This window comes from Pseudorca crassidens, chromosome 8, assembly GCF_039906515.1.
Source record: "Pseudorca crassidens isolate mPseCra1 chromosome 8, mPseCra1.hap1, whole genome shotgun sequence".
NCBI lineage: Eukaryota > Metazoa > Chordata > Mammalia > Artiodactyla > Delphinidae > Pseudorca > Pseudorca crassidens.
Genome location: NC_090303.1, coordinates 92773685 through 92797504, shown reverse-complemented (window position 1 = coordinate 92797504; position 23820 = coordinate 92773685). Strand labels below are relative to the sequence as shown.

At 37.1% G+C, this 23820-nt stretch overlaps 1 protein-coding gene across 5 annotated transcripts in view; it reads right to left on the bottom strand.

Moving 5' to 3' along the window:
- UBN2 (ubinuclein 2) overlaps positions 1 to 23820 on the bottom strand; it is an 88638-nt gene that overhangs the window by 22251 nt on the left and 42567 nt on the right. For 3 of the 5 annotated variants that reach the window (XM_067747150.1, XM_067747151.1, XM_067747153.1), the window contains 9 exons: positions 22737 to 22866; positions 19980 to 20098; positions 19359 to 19472; positions 18633 to 18776; positions 17855 to 17905; positions 15519 to 15561; positions 9874 to 11424; positions 3453 to 3684; positions 2931 to 3020 (listed from right to left, as the gene is read on the bottom strand). In XM_067747150.1, the coding sequence (XP_067603251.1) occupies positions 2931 to 3020; positions 3453 to 3684; positions 9874 to 11424; positions 15519 to 15561; positions 17855 to 17905; positions 18633 to 18776; positions 19359 to 19472; positions 19980 to 20098; positions 22737 to 22866 (2474 nt within the window). The remainder of the gene's footprint in view (positions 1 to 2930; positions 3021 to 3452; positions 3685 to 9873; positions 11425 to 15518; positions 15562 to 17854; positions 17906 to 18632; positions 18777 to 19358; positions 19473 to 19979; positions 20099 to 22736; positions 22867 to 23820) is intronic. The other 2 variants (XM_067747152.1, XM_067747154.1) reach the window with 2 other exon arrangements.

Genomic DNA, 23820 nt, shown 5'->3' with positions numbered 1-23820 from the left:
TTTTCAGTGTCCTACAAATACTATTTCAACAAGTATTTATTATCTCCCTCACTGTCAATTGTGTCAAATGCTGTGAGGATTATAAAGAAACATAAAAGACATAATCCCTCTCCTTCAAGGGACCTAACACATTTTTTGATTCCTTTAGAAGACAAGGTCAATTTCATTTTCTTGCAAGTGAGATTAAATTTCCTGCCATGACACAGCATTTAATAACTCTCAATTATTTATGTAAATGACTGGACCACACTGGTAGTGAAAACTCCAGCTGAGTCTTTGTTTTAGTCCTAACCTGGCAAAAGTTGTAAAAGGCAGGAAAGTTTGCTACTGGGAACAATGGTTTCTTAGTTTTACATATGGCTATGTAACTTTTACTGGGAAAATGCTGATCACTCAAGTTAAACTGGACATGAGTAGGGCCCAGTGACCTCTAGAGACAACAGAATATAGAGAAAATCTCTAATAGATCATTCATTGCCTTAGCAAGGAAAATTAAGCCCCCACCAGGCCTGAGAGAAAAAGAGGGAGGCACAAAGGGCAGAAATACACAGGTGTAAAGGAACAAATTATTGCATTCAGTAACAATCCTAAGGCTGGAGGAGACCACAAAAGTCACAATGCTAAGTCCACTCGCGTGAAACCTAAATCACTCGGGTGAAACATAAGCGAAACAAAAAAACTGCCTCCACTGAAGAAAAGATGTATCAATGAAACAAGACAATTATTTCAAAAGCTGTATAAACAGAATATTATTAAAATGAACTTGGTGACAACATCTAAGGAACTGACTTTTCCATTTATAATGTGGTATTATACCCTTGCATTTGTAGACAGAAATGATTTGACTTGAGGCATAATTAAATTCATAAAATGGCAGAGTGGGATTTTGCTCAAAGAAGCTTTGGTTAATTACCAAAATAAAATACTCATATTAACTGGACTGTGAAATTCTTTAGACCAGGGTTTGGTATGCCACCTCTTTTTATGAATAAAGTTTTATTGGAACCCAGCCACACTCATGCTACATATTGTCTATGACTGTTTTCCTACTGCAATGGCAGCGTGGAGTAGTTGTGATAGACTATGTGGACTACAAAGCCTAAATTATTTACTATTTGCAGCTTTATAGAAAAAGTTTACTGACCCCAGTCTTTAGATAAGGTCAGAAAATGAACATTAACTGAGCTCTTACTATGCACCAGGTACCATGCTAGAAGCTTTAATTTTTTTTTTTTTTTTTTCGGTATGCGGGCCTCTCACTGTTGTGGCCTCTCCCGCTGCGGAGCACAGGCTCCGGACGCGCAGGCTCAGCGGCCATGGCTCACGGGCCTAGCCGCTCCTCGACATGTGGGATCTTCCCGGACCGGGGCACGAACCCGTGTCCCCTGCATCGGCAGGCGGACTCTCAACCCCTGCGCCACCAGGGAAGCCCTAAATAAATATTTTTGTTAAATTCTCATAAGAAGCCTATTAAAAACATCTTGTTGTCCTCAGTTTACAAGCAAGGGAAGTGAAGGTCAAACAAGTTAGACTTGCTCAAAGCGGCAGTCCTCGAATTCAAAAATCCCAGCCTGATTCTCAAATTTAGTGTCTCATACTTCAAAATGTTTTTACAATGAAAAATTATAAACTTTTAAATTTCAATTACTTGGAAAATACCGACAGTCTTATTTCCTTTCTCCCTCTGGAACAGTGGTGCTGGCCAGAAAACAAGATAATGTACCTACACTTGGACTATTGGGGTCATGTTGAACCACAAGAATCCCAGGTGTCTAATTCCTTGCAGGTTTCTACCGGTCTGCCCTCAAACATACAGCTCTAAGCCGGACTCATCCTACCAAGCTGTCATCAATACCCAGGGTGGAACTGCCTTAGTCACAGGGCAATTTTCCTTAAGCACTTAAACCTAATCAAGAAGCCCAGGAAGATCAGGACTGTTGACACTTGTGCCTACTTTGTGGTCCCCCATTTGCACAACTGTGGTTTTGTATTCATTCTCTCAAGGGAGAGTCTGGGGCAGCTTGCCACTTAGGTGCTTTAGAGGATTAATTACAACCTATTGCCTCAAGATTGTTCTAAAGCTCCCATTTCCACATTGTGGTCAACTGTAAACTTGTTCAACAATAGTTTTAAATGCAGTGGCCAAAAAGAATAGTGAGGCCCCAGTCAACCTTCCTAAGTTAAGAGAGCAGCTGAGCGGCTCACAGATCCTGAAAATGGCCTTCAGAACAGTATCAGCGTTCTATGGGGGTCAAGTGCTGGTGAGAGCAAGAATCTGGAGGCCAGTGTTGTGTCCAGTGTCCACTATCCAATTTCAGATTTCAGAGCGATCTAGTTGGGCTGCAAATATATAACGTGTACAGTTTAAAATCACGTTAATTTAATCACAGCTAAGAGGCAGAGAAGTTTAATAGTTAAGAATACAGGCCATGGAGTCAGACTTCCTGGGTTTGTATCTCAGATTAAACACTTAACTACCCTATCATCTTGGGCAAGTTGCTTACCTCTGATTCAGTTTCCTGATCTGTAAAATGGGGACTGTTATCTCATTCACAGGTTTGTTGTAAGGGTTAAATTAGCTAATACATGTAAGTAGTCACAAGACTGTCCACTTAGTAAGCTTTCAATAAAGGTCAACTATGATTAATTACCGGACATGACTTTTGTACACTGTCCTATGAATTCTATTCTTTGTCATCATTTCCATATAACAAACATCTTCAAAAAGGCTCTCTGCATGTGTAATAAAAGATCTCCTTTACCTATTTCCTTTCTGTAAGGTGTTTGTTGCCAATAAGGACTCAGTCACATGAAAATTAGTTTTTCCAATCTTTGTCGTTCCCTCACATGGTTTTCAGAAAAGACTTAAAATATATATTTGTAAATTTGTATAAATAATAAAGAGAGGAAGAAACAGGTGGCTTTCTTACCATTAAATGTTTGCGGTAAATGTGCAGGCAGAGGTGAGTGGGAAAGTGTTGCTGCATGCTGAGCTCCTGGCTGTAAACCCTTTAGTAAATCTGAGAGGAAAACAGACTTGTCAGTAATCTTCTTAAAACTAAGATTTGAGCCCTCTTAGATAAAAAATGAAAATAGTTTATCTAATGCAAGCACAGACCTTGACTTCTTAAACTAGAGCACATACGTTAAGAAATATTTACATGTATAAATATAAATGTGTATGCAAATAACCCAGCAAATCTGACTCCCTCTTATAAATTTCATTAAGATAGAAACGTGGAATAGACAGTTCACTTACAAACTATAAAAAAATTTCAGAGTCCAGTAATTTGACTTATTTTATATATATAGATGAAATAAACTGCATTTCTTTTTTAAAAATTCTATAATTTTCACTAACTCCAACTGGACTACTCTCAATTAGTATAAATTTGTGAAGTTTCCTGTTCTATCAAACTAGGTAGCCAAGTAAATAAAAGAGCCGCACTTACTCTGAGTTAGGCTATGGTGGAAAGCGGCTGAGGTAGATCCCGAGGTGGCTGTCACTCCAGCTGTGTCCGTTCCAAAGCCAAGTAGCTCCAAGGGAAACTGGAAGGGCATGGTCACTGGAACAAGGCCACCCAGCATCCCAAAAGGAGTCACATTTTGATTTGTTACAGACAAAGGTGATGTCATGAGAGTCAGAGGTGAGGCATTAGCCAATAATGATGCTCCTGCTGTGGACTGCAGAAACCAGGGGTCAAAATACATAAGAAATCAAGTCTTTAACCTGAATTGATTTATTTTACTTAATATCCTCATGGACACGAGACTATGTCTTACATCTGCTCTAACAGAAACTTTGGGAGACAGAAATGAAGACTGAAGCATAAATTACATTTCAAAGAGTGACCAATACTGGCTTTGGAAATACTTCTACTCAGCTCTTCATCACCAGTTTAGATTTCTTAACTGTTACTGCAACGCCTATATTAACACCCATTCACTCTCTTAATCAACTCATTTCTAACCTTAGATTTCCATGTTTGCTCTCAGCCCCTAGATCTGACACTGGTACTTTATTCCATATAATTTCAACTTGGTCTCTGAAAATGCTCTGTAATTTTACTGTTTGCCTTACAATCTTTTCCGACACAATACCTGCAGCTGTTGTTCTAGACTATTACTCTCTCAGATCCCCCAACTTGATACCCTGTACTTTCATCATAACAGCCATCCTGTGTCCTCCTCACCATTAGCCTTACCTGCCTCTTCCTCAGAAGCTGAACACCTGACCTATGCCACGAATCCCACCCATGCAGAACTTTCTGTGACAAATGTCAAGCACTGCACCTTTTCCGTATTTCCTCTGCCTTCGCAAATATAGAGTCCTCTTACATTGTTTTACAACCACGCTGTTATTCCTGGCTCTTCCCCAACCCCTGGCAAAAACCTGACTTATGGATCTTCCTTTTATTATCAAACTTGCTGAATGACAGCCTCCTTTTTCCACATTATCTAGCCTCTCATTAACCCCTGAAGGAGGTTTCCAATTCCACTACTTTTTTGAACTTAGACTCCCAAGGCAAAAGGTAAATTAGAGAGTGTTTTGACACTCCCGGACCTGGGCTGTGACGCCATGTTTGTGCTTAGAAATACACTAGCACTCATGAGCTCTCATGGACAAATTACTTAAATATACTCTAGTAAGCTAATTTAATTCTTTGAACACTTTTCTATAAAGCAATTAAATAATTTTTTCCCATTTTGACTTTTTTTATGTGTACTTATCAACAAAGATTATAATCAAAATTTCGCAGTATCAGACATTATCTACTATAGTTTCTGCAATTTTGTAGCCTTATTTTATCAACTCAAAATTTCTGTGGTAAAAAACTTTACAGTTCTAAATTTGGTCAAGAAAACTGAATTCTCTGAATATTTGTTAATCAATAATAAGCATTAGCTATGGTCAGTTTTACTTTGTATGTTCATTATTTCTACCAGTAAATTATTAATTAAGGGCTAATCATTTTATGTCTTAGTTAATGTATGAGAACAAGGTAGGTGATTTTCCCATGCAAAAATGCCACATTACATCATATATTTATACACTTAATGGTCCACAGCACTGCTGAACAAAAAAAATGAAGAACATCCTCCCAAAGCTTTCTATTCTGGTTTTTCCACTAGTTCTCCAATAGCCTTCCCTTATCTCCTTTATTTATCTCTCAGATTTATACCTATAGTTCTGAACTCTCATCTCAGTTTCAATGCTGTTTAGCTAACCGTTTAGTGAAGAATTCCACTTGGATATCTAACACTCGCCAACTTGGCATGTCCAGAATTGAACTCATCATCTGCTACAATCACTTCCTTCTCGTATATGTTAAACGCTAGGATCAGTAGTTTCATTCTTTGCCACCACTCTGGCTTGAAACCTTAGTTTTTAAGCATCATGAAATGAAGAACAAGATGAGCTCGCAGTCAACATAACTTTTTTTGTTTTTTTAATCGCAACTTCCTCCCACACTTAAGTACAAATCGTTATCACTTTACGCTTGGACTTGACTATTTTTCTTACTTGCCGGTCTTTCCCCTCTACTGTGCCCACCATGATATACAAAATGGGTGATTTAGGAAAGAATTACTAAGTTAGAAACAACAGTGCTTCTGAAGCAAAAAAAGGATCCAGCATCAATTTAAGAATTAACAAGGGTTCTTTCTTTTTAATCTAATTCTATTTTAGTCTCAGGATAATATGGGGAACACACTCCAAGGCCATGTGCCCCAAGTGGAGCCCCCCTAGTGAGGAACATGAAACACTGCTAATAAGGAGAACTCTTCTATGCTTTTCTGGAGGAGGCTAATGGAAGCATTAAACTGACAGAAAATGCAAATTAGGGCAACTTTCACAATTAAGTAACGTGTATTAGCAATAAAAAATGGCACCACGCCATAAGTATCTAACATTCTGTGCTTTTAAAAACCTTCCATAACCACTTTTGTTTATAAAGCTAAAGTGAAACACCAGATTACCTAAGTATCTAAGTTTCTCTCATAGAAGGTGGAGACCTTCCAGAAGTGGGATATCCCACTGTTGATATCATTTGGAAGCACACAGGAGAAGCTGTCAACATGCAGTAGGCAATCAGTTCGGGATAATGCCCCATAATCAAAAATAGTTTCCATGGCCTCCACATTTCATTCCTAGGGGAAGATATGAACGGGCACCTTGCTCTTCCTGTGGTGGGTATTACATTTTTCTTTTGACGACGTGTTTCATTTTGGTGAGTACATCTGTCCCCCATTCTCTACAACACCCAGAGTGATCTTTTGAAATATAAATCAGACCATACCACTCCCCTCCAACAGCTTCCCACTGAACAGAAGTAAAAGCCCAAGCCCTTACTGTAGCCCACAAGGTCCTCCATCACATGGTTTGGAGTTGATCTGTGATCTCCTCCCCTCCCCATCCTTCCCTGCTGTCTAGCCATGCAGGCCTGCAGGTCGTCAGGCTCTCTCCTATCTCAGTGTCTTCACATCTACCATCCCCCTCTTGCCTGGGCTCTTCGCTCTTCTCTCCAAACGGCTGGCTCCTGCTCATTCAATTCTCAGCTCTAATGCTGCCTCGTCAAAGAGGCCTTCTCCATCTCCCTGATCCACGTTAGTAGCAATCACACTTTAGCATATTACTGTTTTATTTTATTTTTATAGCGCTTAAAGTATTTTTAAGTACTTGTGTTTTGCTTATCTTCCTGCCTAAAATATCCCTCCCCATGAGAGGAGGGATCTTGATTCACCCCATTTCCCCAGCACCTAGAAGAGTGCCTGGCACACATTAAACACTTAGTAAACATTTGCTTAGTGAATTATTTTGGGAATTATAAAGTGGCAAAGACAGGATTCACAGAAAATCAATAAGCTGAAGGGCAAGAAAGAACAGGAAAGCCTTGAGTGGCAAGTTAATAAAAAGCAGGTAGAGATAATAATGTGAACCCAGAAAGACTTTAACTTTTGCTAACCTCAGGACCTGTCATGTTCACATCTGCAAACAGCTAAAGATGTCTTTCAGAAAGGAGTGGAATAGTTTATAGGCATAGATAGGAAACCTGTTTTTAGTGTGGCCAGCTAGAAGGATAGGATCTAGAGGCCACTAGGTAGCTGATAAGACTTCAGTGAGATGCTATGTTAAAAAAAAGAACCTTAGGTTGACCAGAAGTTAGAAATAACCTTATTCAATTACTGATCTTTTCCTCAGTCAAACCAATAAGAAAGACAAAAAGGATCCGATATGAAGGCAGAAACACTAAGGTCTCCAAATCAGAAAGCCATTCGGAGAGGAAGAAAACCAGGGATGAAGTAGTTATATTTTAGAAACACAAATTTTGCCACATAGTTTCCTTGCCAACAAACCAATTGGTAAACAACAAACCAAGTTGTTCTTCAGGGATAAATGATCAAATATAGGAAGGTTTCCAGGAAAAAAAAAGAACTGATAGATTCTGGAGATGACAAAAGACAGAGGGAGATTTAACTTTAAATTCAAAGAAAACAAAGCAAGTGGAAAAACAGCAATTTTTAACTACAGGAAAAAAGTCCAAAATTTATAATTGAAACCACAGTTAATGACACTTAGCTCAACAGAGACAATATTTTACATAGTCACAGATTTAACCAAAAGTTGTAATTTTAGTCTTTGAAGAAAATGGGAAAGGTACAAGTGAGCTAAAAGCCTTATTTATCACAATGAGAAGCTGAAAGATAATACTAAAATAAATAGTCTTCCATTCATTCTTATTTTTTGAAAACACAATTTTTAAAAAACACAAGAGAAAAAGCTAAGAGAGTTAAAAGTAGTTGACACTAGGAAGGAGGATCTGGGGCACGGAACTGCCATTTCGGTTATAATCCTCTCACATATTCCTGTAATCAAATTAAAGATTGATTTCAAAAACAGTCAACATTTTAATAAAGATAATAAAACAGGAATGTGGACTAACTCCTAGACCTTAGTTATAACTCAAATTTTAACATACAATCCCTAATCGGTTTTTTTTAATTTCTGATAAAAGCAAAATCATATAGATAAAACATCTATTTATCCTAGATTTCAGTTAATGAAGTATCAGTTAATTGAATTTTGTTCTATATTAGAATTCTAGAATTCATTCATTCCTAAGCCTACTTTAGTAAAGGCAGAGTGATGATTTGGGTTTTAAGTGTATATTGAATACCAACACTTAGCTTGTACTGAGTAGCAGAGACCCTCTACAGACACCAAGGGAAACGTATTTCATTAGATGTTCCTATTCCACATAAATAAGAGGCAGTACAAAGTTAGAGCACTTTCTTAGACAACAGAATTTCAGACATCAATAAAAGTCATATTTTCAAAGAATAACTGAGAAGCTAAGAAATAACATCATAAATGTTATATTTTTTTAAAGCTTCTTATGAAACAGAATATTATGTAAAATCCACTTTCTTGAAGAGTCTAAAAGAGTTATCAGGAAAGTATCAACACTGGTGGGATGATGGGTGGCTTTTCTTTTCTTTTTTTCTGAATTTTACCTACTGCGAACATGGATTATGTTTCAGGGGAAGGGAAAAAAGTTAAAGAAACCAAATCAGTAAAGTGAAGACAAATCTGAGAAAAGCCTCAGAATACAAAGAAGTGGCAGATAGATGGAAACAATAACAGAGAAGATGATATGAAAGGCAGAGAGATGGAATATATGAGTGCTAAAGAGTTCTCAAAAAACCTAGGCCAATGGATCAGAAAACATAATAGAACAAAATATTCTTGAGCTGAAAAAATGGGCAGGTCTGAGATTGAAAGATGTTACCATTTTTCTAGGTACACAATTAATGAAAACTAGATAAACCTAGCCATTATCTGGGAACACTTGATTTTCAAGAAACAAGAGAAAATGTGATTAGCATTTAGGCAGAGAAAACACATTACTTATAAGGGAACAAAAAGTCAGAATTGCCTCATACTTTTTTATAACCTTAATTAGTAAGTAAGGGTCAGCGGAGCAGTATTTACAAAACTTGGAGTTAGTGACCCAAGAGTCTTTATCAACTCAAGTGTGGCAGCACAGAAATTATCAGGTATGCAAGAGCTAAAGTAAAACAGCTTTCACATTAGCCTTCTTGAAAAGATTCCTTGAATTAGGTACTCCTGCTAAATGAGAGATAAATTTAAATTAAAAACTCACAAATGGGAAAAGTGTGGTATAAATGGATTACCGATACTAACTTGACAGAGAATTATATATGAATAACTGTAAAATTTGTGCGAAATAAAAATTTTATTCGAAAAGACAAATGGTTAGAGGAAAAAAATAATATGAATGTCTAAATTTTATTAAATAAAAAATTATGGGGCTTCCCTGGTGGCGCAGGGGTTGAGAGTCCGCCTGCCGATGCAGGGGACACGGGTTCATGCCCCGGTCCGGGAAGATCCCACATGCCACGGAGCGGCTGGGCCCGTGAGCCATGGCCGCTGAGCCTGCGCGTCCGGAGCCTGTGCTCCGCAACGGGAGAGGCCCGCGTACCACCAAAAAATATATATATATATGAAAGTTGGCAGGAGAAAGGGGACTAGGATGGGGAAAAGAAGAGACATGTGAAGGTATGTTAAAATCATAAATGACTATTTTGTTCTGGACTTTAATAAGGTACAGTTTTAAATATGCATTTTAGTTGTGTTTTTAAAAAATTTTGAAAGTAAGCATGTAATAAAAAAAAATCCACATCCCAACAAAAATTTCATTCCCAGGTGTCTCCATCACTGTGATGTCAACATCCATAAGTTATAAGTCATCATAAACAACTGATGATATTATAATAAAGTCATTAAATTGACTCACAAGAGAAATTACACCATCTTACACTTTATCACGTGAATGTATCTAACATACATACCTGCACACTGGCTGTTACCACTGACGACCCTGAGGCAGAGGATGGTCTATGTGGAGTAGACAACGGTTTAGTAGCACCCTGTGTTCCACTTCCTGTTCCCCCAGATAGACTAGTCCTATTAGCTCCGCTTGAGTTAAGGTTGCTACCTCTGCTGGCCGGTACATTCATTGCAATTCCACTCAAGCTATTCTTGCCGACAGTTCCAGTGGATGATGAGTTTGTTAGCTTTGGAGGGGCCTGAAGATTTTTTGTAGATGGAAGGCCTGAAGTGCGATTAGAGGGCAATAAATTCAAGGTGGGAGACTGTCTGCTGATGTTTATTCCACTGGGCTGTTTATGGACTGGGTTGTTACTGCTAGAGTGGCTACTCTGGGCCACTAGTGCATTTGGACTGGAAGAACTTGGGGATACAGTAGGTTTGGGAGTTGGGTTGGATTTAGAAATAAGTTTAGTTGATACTGAAGGCTTAGCTGACTGAGAGGGCTTGGGTGAGGCAGAAGGCTTAGGTGAGGGCAAGGGTTTAGGAGACGTGGCAGGTTTCGGAGATGCGGCAAGTTTTGGGGATGCAGCCATTGAGAAGGGAGATTTGAAACCCTGCGTGGAGATTTGTGACACCATTGCCTTGGCTAAATAGTTACTGGAGGTAGTGGTGCTAGGTACTGTCCTAGAAACCAGGGAGTGGGACCCTTGAGAACCATTTCCAGGTGTGGGAGTAGATAAGGGAAGGCGGTACATAAGTGGCTTATCTGAAGACTTAATAAGTGGGGATGAACAGGAAAGTTGGGGATTATTACTTAATTTCACCACTGGATTGGTCTGTGATTTACTAATAGTTGCTTGTAATGGAGACACATAGTTCTGTTGGACAGCTGAATGCTGGTGCACCTTTGTTACTTGTGTTAACGAAGAAGCATCTTGGGCCTCTGATGTTCCCAGAGCGTGAGAGGAGGCAGCAACTTGGGCTTGGGAAGAAGAGGAGACATGGGTCTGCGAAGAGGAAGAAGCATGAATCTGGCTTGACCTCTGTAGTCCTTGTTGAAGTAGCCTGGCTGGCAAAGGTTCTAAGGAAACTTTAGGGTTCTGAATTGAAGAACCAGCAATAAGGCCTGAAGAGATGCCAGTATGAGCTAAATCCTGGGGTTTCTTTGGTACTGGCCCTGTGTGGCCAGCAATAAGACTTGATGAATGTGCGGTCTGAGTAGAATCTAGTTTTTTGGGAGTAGCCAGTGGCAGTTTACTCATGATACTTGCTAATTTTTCCTCTCTCAGTCCTGGACGAGGTTTTGCAGTTGGCATACTTATCCTTGAGCCAGATGGAGGGCCCTTGTTCCCGTTGTTGATAACAGCTAAAGCTTCAGAAACAAGATCCAGTGCAGGTGGATGAAAAGAAAGTTCTTCATCTAGTGAGTCATCAAGGCAGATCGTCTCCTGGGCCGGTGTAGAGCTAGAACTGGTGGAGGCCACAGCAGATGTGCTAGAGCTCGTTGAAGGGCCACCAACTGAAGCCACCAAGGATGCAGGAGTTTTCTGGTCCTTTTTTGGACTACACTCCTAGCATAAACAGCATTATGTTGGAAAAACAAAAACGATTAATCAAAAATTACAAAGTATTAGATTTTAAAGGACAAAGGAATTCTCATAATTAAAATTCTACTAGAAATCTTATTTAGAGACTGTAAAAACCAAAATAATTTTCCAGAGGGTAGAGCTCCTAACTGAACTGTCCTCAAAAGCCAAAGTAACTGATGTATTGCACACAGCTGCCACATCTTAGTAAGCCATTCTAAGAAGGCTTAAAACCAAGCCAAAGGAACATTCATATACTAGGTCTACTACTAATGAAACCTCCTCTCCCCTCACCCACCTCTATCAGATCTTCAGATACTATTCCGAATCCATTTGTTCAGAGACTATTCTCTTTTTATCCTCCTTATACCTAGGAGAACTTCTGCCTTTATCTTTTTTATTTGTATTTTTTAAATCTTTTGGCCACACCGTGCAGCATGCAGGATCTTAGTTCCTCGACCAGGGATTGATCCCGAGCCCCCTGCAGTGGAAGTGCAGAGTCTTAACCGCTGGACCGCCAGGGAAATAGAATCTTAAGGTAGAATCTTAAGATTCTACCCAGGGACTTCCCTGGTGGCACAGTGGTTAGGAATCCGCTTGCCAATGCAGGGGACATGCGTTTGAGCCCTGGTCTGGAAGGATCCCACATGCCAGGGAGCAACTAAGTCCGTGAGCCACAACTCCTGAGCCTGCGCTCTAGAGCCCACGAGCCACAACTACTGAGCCCATGTGCCACGACTACTGAAGCCCGCAAGCCTACAGCCCATGCTCTGCAACAAGAGAAGCCACTGCAATGAGAAGCCTGTGCACTGCCACGCAGAGTAGCCCCCACTCGCCGCCAACTAGAGAAAGCCCGTGCACAGCAAAAAAGACCCAACGCAGCCAAAAATTAAAAAAATAATAATAAAAATAAATTAATTATATATAAAAAAGATTCTACCCATCTCGTATAGTATGGTTTGCTACGATACTGGCCCTCACTCTCTGCTTCCTTGCATTTCGGCCTCTTTGTATGCCTGTCCTACAGCTACCCATAGGCAGCGCATGGAGAAACTGGTACATCAAACTGGCAGAAGATTCAATTCAAGCACACTTAAATTACCTTTTCTATTCATTTTGGTAGAAGTCATTTGTAATTTAGTCCACACATATTCACTATGAGCAAGGCACTATGCTAAGAAAGCAAGAGCATTAGGAATTAAAACTTGGAATACCTAAGAGAGAATATTTTCTGTTTTATCAAAAAAAATTAACTTTCTTAAAATTCAAGGAAGAGATATGAGAATTAGGGCACAGTTTAAAATATTCAAAGAGCAAAAGAATTTAAAAAGTATCTTTCTCGGGCTTCCCTGGTGGCACAGTGGTTGAGAGTCCGCCTGCCGACGCAGGGGACGCGGGTTCGGGCCCCAGTCCGCGAGGATCCCGCATGCCGCAGAGCGGCTGGGCCCGTGAGCCATGGCCGCTGAGCCTGCGTGTCCGGAGCCTGTGCTCCGCAACGGGAGAGGCCACAACAGTGAGAGGCCCGCATACCGCAAAAAAAAAAAAAAAAAAAAAAGTATCCTTCTCTTAAGAAAAATATAAAGTACATGACTCATTTTATATTTATGATTAAGAAGAAATAAAACTACATAAAAATCTTTTCCAAGTTTCTTCAATTAGTTTCATAAAAACAGACAAATCCAAATAAACCCAAACCCTTATATTATACATTAATTTACACCATGACAGCACTTCCTCTAACTACAGTAGGGAAAGCATGGAGAGAAAGGGTCTTTACCACCTACTTTCTAAGGCATTAGAGTAAATAAGAATAATAAATTCTTATTTCTGTTAAGAATGCCACTACACTCTTTCTTAGCAATTTCTCTAAACTTCTATTCTAAAAAGTCGTGATTGAAAACCTCAATACCTTTTAGAAGTCTGTAGCGTAACTACATTAAGATCAAAATTGTCTGCTAAGATGAACAGCTAATGCAGATGAGACATGACTGCACTGACATGCCAACCAATCACATGATTAGTGAAAGCTGCATTACTATAAAAAGTACAGAAACTGAGAGTGTATCAAAATAACATTGGGAGTGTTACCAGTATAAAACTGCCATTTTAAGTAACTTTCTGTTAATTTTTCTTTAATATTTTTTTCTTTACAAAAATAACAGTAAATCCAGCCAAGAGAGTACTGTGTAGATTTATATTGGTAAATTGTTCAGGATATATATTTGAGCCGAAAAAGCAGATTATTCCATTTATATAAAATCTTAATTCAATCTGGATAAATGAATGACTGGATGGGCAGATGGATAGATGGTTAGATGGATGGATGAATGGGTGGAAGGAAAGAAGGAAGGGAGGCAGGGACAGACAGCCAGAAGAAGGGAGGGCAGATGTGTACCACAAAGTTAGGAGCTTTTTATTCTGTGTGAGCAGAAATTTCTGGATACTTTTACTTTCCTCCTTCTTACTTTTCTGTATTGTTTGCATTTTCTCCTGCAAGCATTTCCTTATATTACCTTTATAACTGAAATAGGTATTTAAAGGTCAGCAGGGCAGGAAAAAACCGTATCTGCAATACAGTTTTTCCATTTGGGGAAAAGGAAAGGGTAATTTAATCACAAAGAAAGGAACAAAACATAATTCCCCTGTACCATCCCAGCACACCCATTATTAGAATTCTGGTAAATTAATCATATGTTTAAATAGATGTATCAAAATTTAACCAACCCTTTATGGTGGGTATTAGGAGTTTAAAAATAAAGTCAAATGTCAAAACAAAGCATGAAGTCAATAGATTTAATGAAATACTGGCTCCATATTATTTGGATTAGAAGACAAAGCAGGTTAACTAAGAAAAAGAAGACTATTTAATCTGTGTTCAAAGAGCCTCTAATACAATAAATTAAGAAGACCATGGAGTAGCAAATGCTGACCTTCTGGCCCTAACCTCACAAGCAAAGAAACTCTATTCAAAGAGATGAAGGCTATGGGAAACGTCTAAAACCTACAAGTTGTGGGCTTTCATTATAATTTTAATTTCAAATGATTATAGTTTTCACTTCTAGAGGTTATGCTTGGTTCAACTCTGCTTTGTCTACTTTGATCGGATATTTTTTGTCCCCTCTCCTACTTTTTTAAATATTAAAAAACTTAAGTTACTTTATGTTCTAAATCTAATAAATCCATCACTTGCCCTTCTTAGGGATCTAATTCTGTTGGCTGTTTCCACTGACTCACTCACAGTAACTTATTTCCTCACGTATTCTGTATTTTCAGATGGTAAACTCATGTTTGACACAGTATATATGTGATAAGCCTTTGAGGCCTGGGATGAAGGCACATTATTAAAGAGTGAATGTGATTTGCCAGTGCCCTGGGTTAATACTAATCTAACAACTTTAAGTTATTTTCGTAGCTTGAGGTTTTCCCAGTTCATGCAGGTTGTGTAAATTAAACTCCTAATCCAGAGAAAAATTTCAGGGAGGATTTCTTCTCCTAATCCAGAACGCAGGCCAAGATACACAAATTTCTTAGTCTTTCTGCTGGTGAATGGATTTCTTTTCCAGTTCTTTCTTTTACTAAAAATGTTATCCTTTGAGAGTCCCAGGTTTACGGAGAGTTTCATTCCAATTCCCAACCTATTTAAGTCTAAGAAAATCTTATCTGCTGTGCTCTGAGAAGGTGATAGGAATCAGCAAAGGCACCTAAAGGCAACTAAAGTTTCAGTGACAGATTAACACTCTGGCAGCTTCTTCTTTGTTTTGAGCCTTAGGAATTTCTCTTACATATTTATATTTGCAACCTCAGCGATGCTTCTGAGAGATATTTGTCATATTTTATTCAACACTTCTAAGTAGTAATAAGCCTTACAATTTAACTAATGTATATAAATTTCCCACTGCCACAAAGTCATCTCTTCTCCCAAATACAATGGTTTTAGGATTTTTACAATGTTTGAAAACACCCATCTTAAGAGTATGGTACCTAAAATACACGTGAAATACCATATAACCTTTTCATCATAAGGATGTATTTCAACAGTCACCAATTATCACTAATTAAAGATTTGGTTCATTACTTACCTTCACTTTGGGTTTAGGTGCAGGAATCACCTTTTTCTTTGCCCTAAGAGAAAAGATTAAAAAGGAGTCCATTTCAGGAGCAGTTAAGTCACTCATTAGGAAATGGTAACATATAATCTTGTAATTATATGGGTAAATAATTTCTTCTATTTGGGAAGTTCTCTGAAGGAACTATATATAAGTTATATAAGTGCTCAGTTTATATGTGAATATACAGCAACATGTTCCCCAATTTCAATTAACTAGAATAAAGGCCAAACCATTAGTAAAATGTGAAATGTGGATGATAGTTTTTTAAAAATTTAAATGTAAATACTCCAAAAAAGAAATGTTAAATAACTCAAAACAGGCTAACAAAGCTGCCTAAGGAGACTTATTTCAAAGAATTGGTAAGAATTTGTAATTATTTATAGAATAAGAGCTTCAAGGAACGTTAAACTCAAATTAAACCATGCTAAGAAGTTGTAAATGAGATACTGTTTAAAAAACAAAACAAAAAATCCTCAAGTTTTTAAAGAAAATTATTTTTAACATAATAATTTAGATAAAAAATTTCAAAATGACAGAAAAAAGGCAATAAAAATACCATGGATCCTTGGAACCTTTGGGAACCAGTGTGGAGAATGTTTGAAGATTAAAAAAGGGTTGAAAAGCTAAAATACCTCACATGTCAGAATATTTCGACTTCACTAAGTTAAAATGCCATCAATTAAATTAACAAGTATCTTGATTAAAATCTACAACTTCGTTAAGGCAACAGTAATATTCATGACTTTCAGGCCCATATTATCACACAGATTCCGACTTTCTGATACAAAATGAAACATAAAGCCATAATAATGAGGCTACTAAAAAAGAAAAAAAAACTGAGGTAAAGGATCTATGTAAACACTTGCTTTAGAATTAAAGGAATGAATTATTTATACTTGAATTGTAACGTGATTTTAGAACTATAGGGAAATTAAAGGCCTGAAATATTATTGACACAAATACATATAAAGGCATAAAAAATACACATACCCCCCCCTCCGCGATATCTAAACCACCTGCAACAAAGTAAACCTATAATGTATGAAACCAAACTACTCCAAATTTATACCCAAAACAACAAAACTAGCAAGATCTGAAAACCACACCAACTCAATACATCTCTGATGGTATACTAACAAAGTGTCCTTCCTAAAAGCTGTAAAAAATTCCACCTACAGGGGGCTTCCCTGGTGGCGCAGTGGTTGAGAGTCCGCCTGCCGTTGCAGGGGACACGGGTTCATGCCCCGGTCCGGGAAGATCCCACATGCCGCGGAGCAGCTACGCCCGTGAGCCATGGCCGCTGAGCCTGCGCGTCCGGAGCCTGTGCTCCGCAACAGGAGAGGCCCACGTATCGCAAAAAAAAAAAAAAATTCCACCTACTATAACTGTATACAAGGAGAGGGGGAATTTTGTAACATTACCCAGATGTTAACCAGATCTCTTAGTGGAATACTGAACTACAGTGCTCGGTAACTCAGTGACTTGCTAATTTTATATTTTATTAACCCTTAATACTACACTTCTAGGCAATAGAGAAGTAGCCTTAAGTTGTAGGTAAAAATAAAATCCTTGTCAAATTAACCAGTATTCACCCAAAAATGTAACCACAGAAAAAACTTGCCTTTTCACTAGAGACCTTAAGTTGTAGGTAAAAATAAAATCCTTGTCAAATTAACCAGTATTCACCCAAAAATGTAACCACAGAAAAAACTTGCCTTTTCACTAGAGACCCTTGCCTTTTCACTAATTAATTCTAAATTAATTCTTTAGTAATTATCAATACATCACTAATGAAAGATTCAGTTTTGGACAGAGGGAAGGACATGAAGAGTATGTTAATTTTGTAGAATAAAACACTGCAAGGCAAGGCTAGGTAGGATATATACAGAACTGTCTTGGAAAGCATGAGGATAACAGATTACCTTTGTAGATGGTCATTAAGAGGGAAAGAAAAAAGTATACAAAACAACTGGAGGGCAGATCCTCCAGGAACAAAGGAAACCACCAGAGCCTTCCTGTTTACATGGCTTCTCACTACCAGATCTCAGGCCAATATGTTACATTATGGATTCAAGTTTTTAGAGGCTAGCCTGAGAAGTTCTTTAATAGATAATGTGTCCTGAGGTCTACAGAGTCAACAGTTTAAACGATTTTTAAAAACAAAAAAGCAGTGGTAAGACAGAGATTGTATAAATGTATGTTTAAGTTCTATTTTACCTAGCATTTAATAAATGATATTTTTGTTTACTAAATATCATAATGTGAATAAATATAAATGAAGCAATCTGGAGTCTGCATTTACTCACGGAGCAGAAGTAAGATGATTATGTACACTCCGACTTTCCTTAAAAAGCATTCTGGAAAAATTAAAAGGACACAATTATTTTTCCACAGCAGATAATAACATGATAATCACTTTGTCATTTTAATCATTTAATATTCAATAGGCTACTATTTGCTTTTTTACCAAATAAAGACTTATAATGGTACAGTAAATTCAATAACCTATTTTATGGGAAGTGTTATATTACCTCTTTATTTAAATCTTTTAACAGATTTCTGTTGATTTAAGATGAATACTTCAGGATGACAGGTTGAGACAGCCAAGTCTATTAATTTTAACATTCTTTACTTAACTCTTTAAACTGGGCTACACTTAGTTTTAGAGATACCACTCTACATTGACTATTTTCAATAGCACTAAGGCTGTGCCTCTTTTTCTACACTCTAAATCTTGTACTCAGTTACTTATCTTCATGATACCCATATAAAGTTCCCCTTCCAAAGTTCAAAACTTTCTTCCCCCCCTCTTTTCTCTTATTAGGAAATTCACGTGCAAAAAAGAAAAAGTGGTCGGTTAAAAAAAAAAAAAAAAACACCTTTATGTGTATCTCTATGTCCATGTGACTAACTGTTTTGTCTTTTAAGTGAGTGAAGCTTTCAAAGCAGACATCATCTGAGATGACTGTAAAGAATGTTAAACACACTAGGTTCTTAGGAAAATGAATGTCATATGTGTGTGTATATGTCTTTAATAACAGCAATAAAAAAGTAAAATAAAATCTAGGATGTCATATTTCTTACCTTGCCTGCATCCAGCCCTTAGGCCACAATGGTTTCACCTCTGTCTCCATAAAGGATTTAAGATAATCCTCAGCAGACTGGCTTTTATTTGGCTCTAACTCATAGCATCCCAATTTGATCTCAACAAGGTTACATAACAAAGTTCTAAACAGATTAAAAATATATATTTATATATAAATCTGACTGCAAAATTGTAGAAAATTAAGCTTGAAACAGATTTTTTAAAAGCACACAAATCTGACAGCAATAATAAAGACTATTATCTGAAGAATTCAGAAGATGACATGAAGATAGATAATTTCTAACATATATCATTTGGTGTACTATAGCCAAATTTCCAATATGAGATAATTTCCTTTGATACCTTTAATCCAGGCACCAAAGATTAAAAGGGATAGTCCTACAACTAAACCCTCCACTTGGAGTACAGAAATACTGGTAAGAAAGATGACTGGTTATATAAATATATTTAGTACTTCACCTCTGAAACCAGTATGACTTACTCAATAATAAGATTAACTTATAAAAAGTACTATAGGTAAATAAAAGTGATAGAACTCTAAGGATATTAGAACCAAATTAATTTTCTCTTGAATAAATTTTTCCTACACACTAACTTTTGGTTGCTTCTATCTAGTTTTCCATTTACTATCGATTCTTTTTAAGAGAAACCTTACTTCTGCATCAGCTATTTGGTTAAAAGTGAAGGTTTTGGTTAAATCTTACCTAATGGTGTCATCCCAGTGGAATTTCTTCCTTGGTCCTATGACACGTTTCCCTGGTTTCTCATCATCATCTTCCTCAGATCCATTTTTTTCTCGTTCTTCATCTGTTTGAAACCTAAAAATGAAAACTATTTTATGAAGCAAAGTTTCAACCCAACACTGCCTATAATATGCTCCTTAGATACTTGTTGAATTGCTTAATTGAATGTTAACTCAAAAGACAGGGTAAATGAGGAGTCTACCTTTCCACATAATACTTTGAAGTTGAAGTGCATTATAAAGCGCTCTGGTAAATAAGGTCTTCAAACTCTAATATAAAGGCATGAACACTTATCTTTTGTATCCAACTTCAACCAGTCAAGTAGGTCAACATGTGAAATGTCTGACCAGTGTCAGCTCTAGCTTTGATCACATCCATACACTAAATCAAAAGACCTTTTGCCTTTCACACCAAAGCAGTTGAGTGGGAAGTGACTTGCCATTTAGAAAATATATTCAATTATACCACTTCAGTGGTTTATGTGGATTTCTACTTGGTGATGAAGTCCACTTAAGACCAATCTCTAACAGCTACAAGTATTTCTCAAATGCAAAAGCCAGTCCAAATAGAAGAGGTACATACTTGGCACACTTAGCTTGATTACGAGCCTGGCAGTCCTCCTGGTATTTAAATAGCTGTTCAGGCATGACATTGCTAACAGCCAGTTTCAGTTTTTGCAGAGGTTCTCTTAAACGATCATCCTGAGGAAAAAAAAACACTGAAAGTTTTTTCAAACATATTTACAAAACTTATTTTGCAAGCAGATCCTCAGAAGATGAAATTTGGGTTTTAGATATTGATCACACATTTGAAATGTTAGCATATTCAAATATGGACATTACTTCTAAAATGCTGACTTTTCATAATGCACACTGTATATAATAAAATTAGGATAACCCTACTTCCCAGAAAGCCAAGCAGAGTCCCAGTTTTTGCCTGTTGCCTCAGCATAATTATTAATAGTGCTCAATTACACTCTTAAAAATACTCCAGTAAATTATATGGACACTTTAACTGTAATAAAATGATTAAATAGAGAACAAAATCTACACTGTGCAGACTACTACCAGTTAATCCCCATTATGATGGGGAACTAGTACCACAAGAAGAGATCCTGCTTTGGAGGACCGGAATGCACAATTTGGTTTGGTGACTACCAACAGAATGTTGGCATCCTGTTTTCTTGTTTATTGTTAGTAACTGTGACTTAAGTTGTAAGCAAAAATGCAAGGTCAAGGCCAAAGTGAAAGAGGACAATGGGAGACTCTTATTCATGTCGGTTCAGGGCAAAAAGAAAAGTAGGTTTGTATCTGACAGCTTTAATCAATCAATTTATTTATTTCATCTTGCAAGTAACAAAATATATATGTAGCTATTTAGAACATACTCTTATTACTGTCATAGGTGCAGAAATATTAGACTTTGCTTTTCTTACTGACACAACTGTGTTTAAAATGTGATTTTTGGTAAGGAGAAGATTTTTAGGAATGCAATTATCATGTTATGGCAGGTGTGTTTTACAAATTAAAACATTTTATTAATAACATTAATTTTATTAATAAAAACAAAATACAAATATTACTAACAAGCATTTTACTTATTTCATGCATACCAATTAATAAATATTATTGCACATATGACAGTGTCTGCTATAAAATCCCATTTAAAAAAACGGAAGATCCAGTATCATGGTTTCTGGGTGATCTCATCTTAAGAATTACATAGCTGAGACTATCTGCTTGGGAACAATCCAAATATACATCAACAGTAAAATGAATAACTGAGATATACTCATACAATGGAATACTGTACACACAGCAGTAAAAATGGAGTTCCCCTGCATGTAAAGACAGATAAATCTGAGATGCATAATGGTGAGTGTAAAAAAGCAAGCTGCGTAAGAAAACAGACACTATTGCTCCATTTATACGAAGCTCAAAAACATGTCAAACCAAACAATATAATGTTTAGGGATACAAAGGTACATGATTATACCATATAAAGAAAAGCAAGGGTTAGATAAATGTCTTTCTTCCATAGTCAACATTCCATAGTCAATGTCCAGGCATAGGCACAAAATCTGAGACCTCAAATAAATTTCATTTGTTCATTAACCTGCTTTGAATTGAGAAAGAACTACAGTTTCTCAATTCAAAAGAACTATTTTATTAGTAGAAGTATAGCACCTTTAACAAAGAATTCTATGCCTGTCAGATCACACCCACTGCGGTGACCCAGAGCACCACACTCAGTCCCCTATCTGTACCATGCTGTGCTTTGCGACTCTAACCCCCCGACCAGAAAAGTTCAGACTGACTCAAAATAATACCACCAGAGTTTTCACCCCAAGAATATGGATTGGGATGAGAAATCTACAGTCAATCTCTGTGTGTAGCTTTTCTGTAATATAAAACCTTGGAAATAAAGAAAACTTATCTGCAGATGCACATAAAAGGATAAAAGTGAGATAGGGCAAGAGAGGTAAAGAGAAACAGAGTTAATTCAGATTATCAGTTCCCATTCCTTCCTGGTTGCATTCTTGACCTTAATTCCAGGAAATACCTTTATTCATAGAAAAAAAGTGTTCTTTTTTTAATCTTAAACTGCATCCAAGTTATTTTTTCTATAACTTGCAAGTTGTAAATATTTTTAAAATACATAGTCAAACAAATCATTAAAGGAAGAGTAATCAGGACAGTGAAGGTACTGAAGCCCATTTTATATGAAGTAAAGAAAGGGACATAATTTGTGAATAAACGCAAAAGGAGAATTAGGACCAATGGGATGGAAAGCACTTGGATTTGACTCAACATATGCAAGAACTTCCTGATATTGTAATGAAATAAGTTTCTGATCACTGGAAGCATGCAAACTTGCACAATTACTTAGAGGCACTGTAGTCGAGAAGAATCTAGCAGAACATGGATGGTTACACTAGATAATCTTTAAGTTTAAGTGCAACCCTGTGATTCTTTCCATTGGTCTTTATGTCAGTGTGAGCATATCTGTATAGGTCCATTTCAGGAATAAGAAAATTGAATTATACGTATGTCAGATTATTTGTTGAGGGCAAAGTTGTGTCAGTTGTGGAACTGAGGTTAATTTACCTAGTCCAAGAAGCATTAGAAAACATTATGTCTCATCTAAACCTCTCAATTGATGAAAAGCAATTTTTTCCCAGGGGATCCAACATGCTATGGTTACTAAAGAACATCCTATGGTTACTAAATATGTACAATACAATTATAAAGCAATTAGTATGCAAAAGCAGCAAACAGAAATCAGTCTCCTTTCAGGTTATAAAACCCCAGAAGCAGGTATTATTGTTCCTCCTCTTACCTGGACATTGAGATGTAACTTCTTTAGACGTTTTACCAGTGTTTCTTTATTGCATGGCACAAAAGCTTCAAGGTGGGAGTAGACACTGCTACGAATGACAGGGCCTAGTTCCTGCAGCTGTAACTCAATGCTGACCAAAAACAACAACAAATAAGTAGTACAGAATTTCTTTTAGGTAGTAACAAACAAGCAAGGAGGCAGAGGCAGTGATTTTTTTCTCCTTTTACCTTTCCATGATTTCCTAGACAGTATTTTTCAAGGAAAAAAACAAACAAAACCATAAATCTTAATGCTATAAAAAATTTCAATGAATCTAGTTTAAGAGTAGAATTTATAACCCCAACAAGATGGCAAATAATTTTTTTGCTTCTTTTTTTTTTAATTGAGGTATACTTGATTTACAATACTGTGTTAGTTTCACATATACAGGAAAGTGTTTCAGTTTTATATATATATATATATATATATAAAATTACTTTTTCAGATTCTTTTCCATTATAGGTTATTATGAGATATTTAATATAGACCCCTGTGCTATATGGTAGGTCCTTGTTGTTTATCTATTTTATATATAGTAGTGTGTATCCTAAACTCCTGGGAATTCCCTGGTGGTCCAGTGGTTAGGACTCCACGCTTCCACTGCAGGGGGCATGGGTTCGATCCTTGGTCGGGGAACTAAGATCCTGCAAGCTACACGATGCAGCCAAAAAAACCCACAAAAAACCTAAACTCCTAATTTTTTCCCCACCCCGCCCAAATAAGTTTTTGATGACAGGGGCAAAGTCTACATTTTTGGGTAAAGCACAGGAACTCCATTATTAACCAAAAACTCACTTCCTCAAAGAGACATCATACTTCCCCTCACCACCCTGCAACTGCTATACTAGAGTCACAGTTTCAGTGAATTCTTAGAGTATTTTTTCCTTAAAGGTGTTTGAAAAAATTACAGATTCAGAAGAGGTAAAGCCCTCCTGGCTACACGCACAGACTGTTTTATCCTTCTTTGTTTTCCTTATTGTGCCTCCACTGAACTAGATATTTAATAGTTTGTTCAATTTATTCCAGTTCTCCAGTTCCTGCTAAA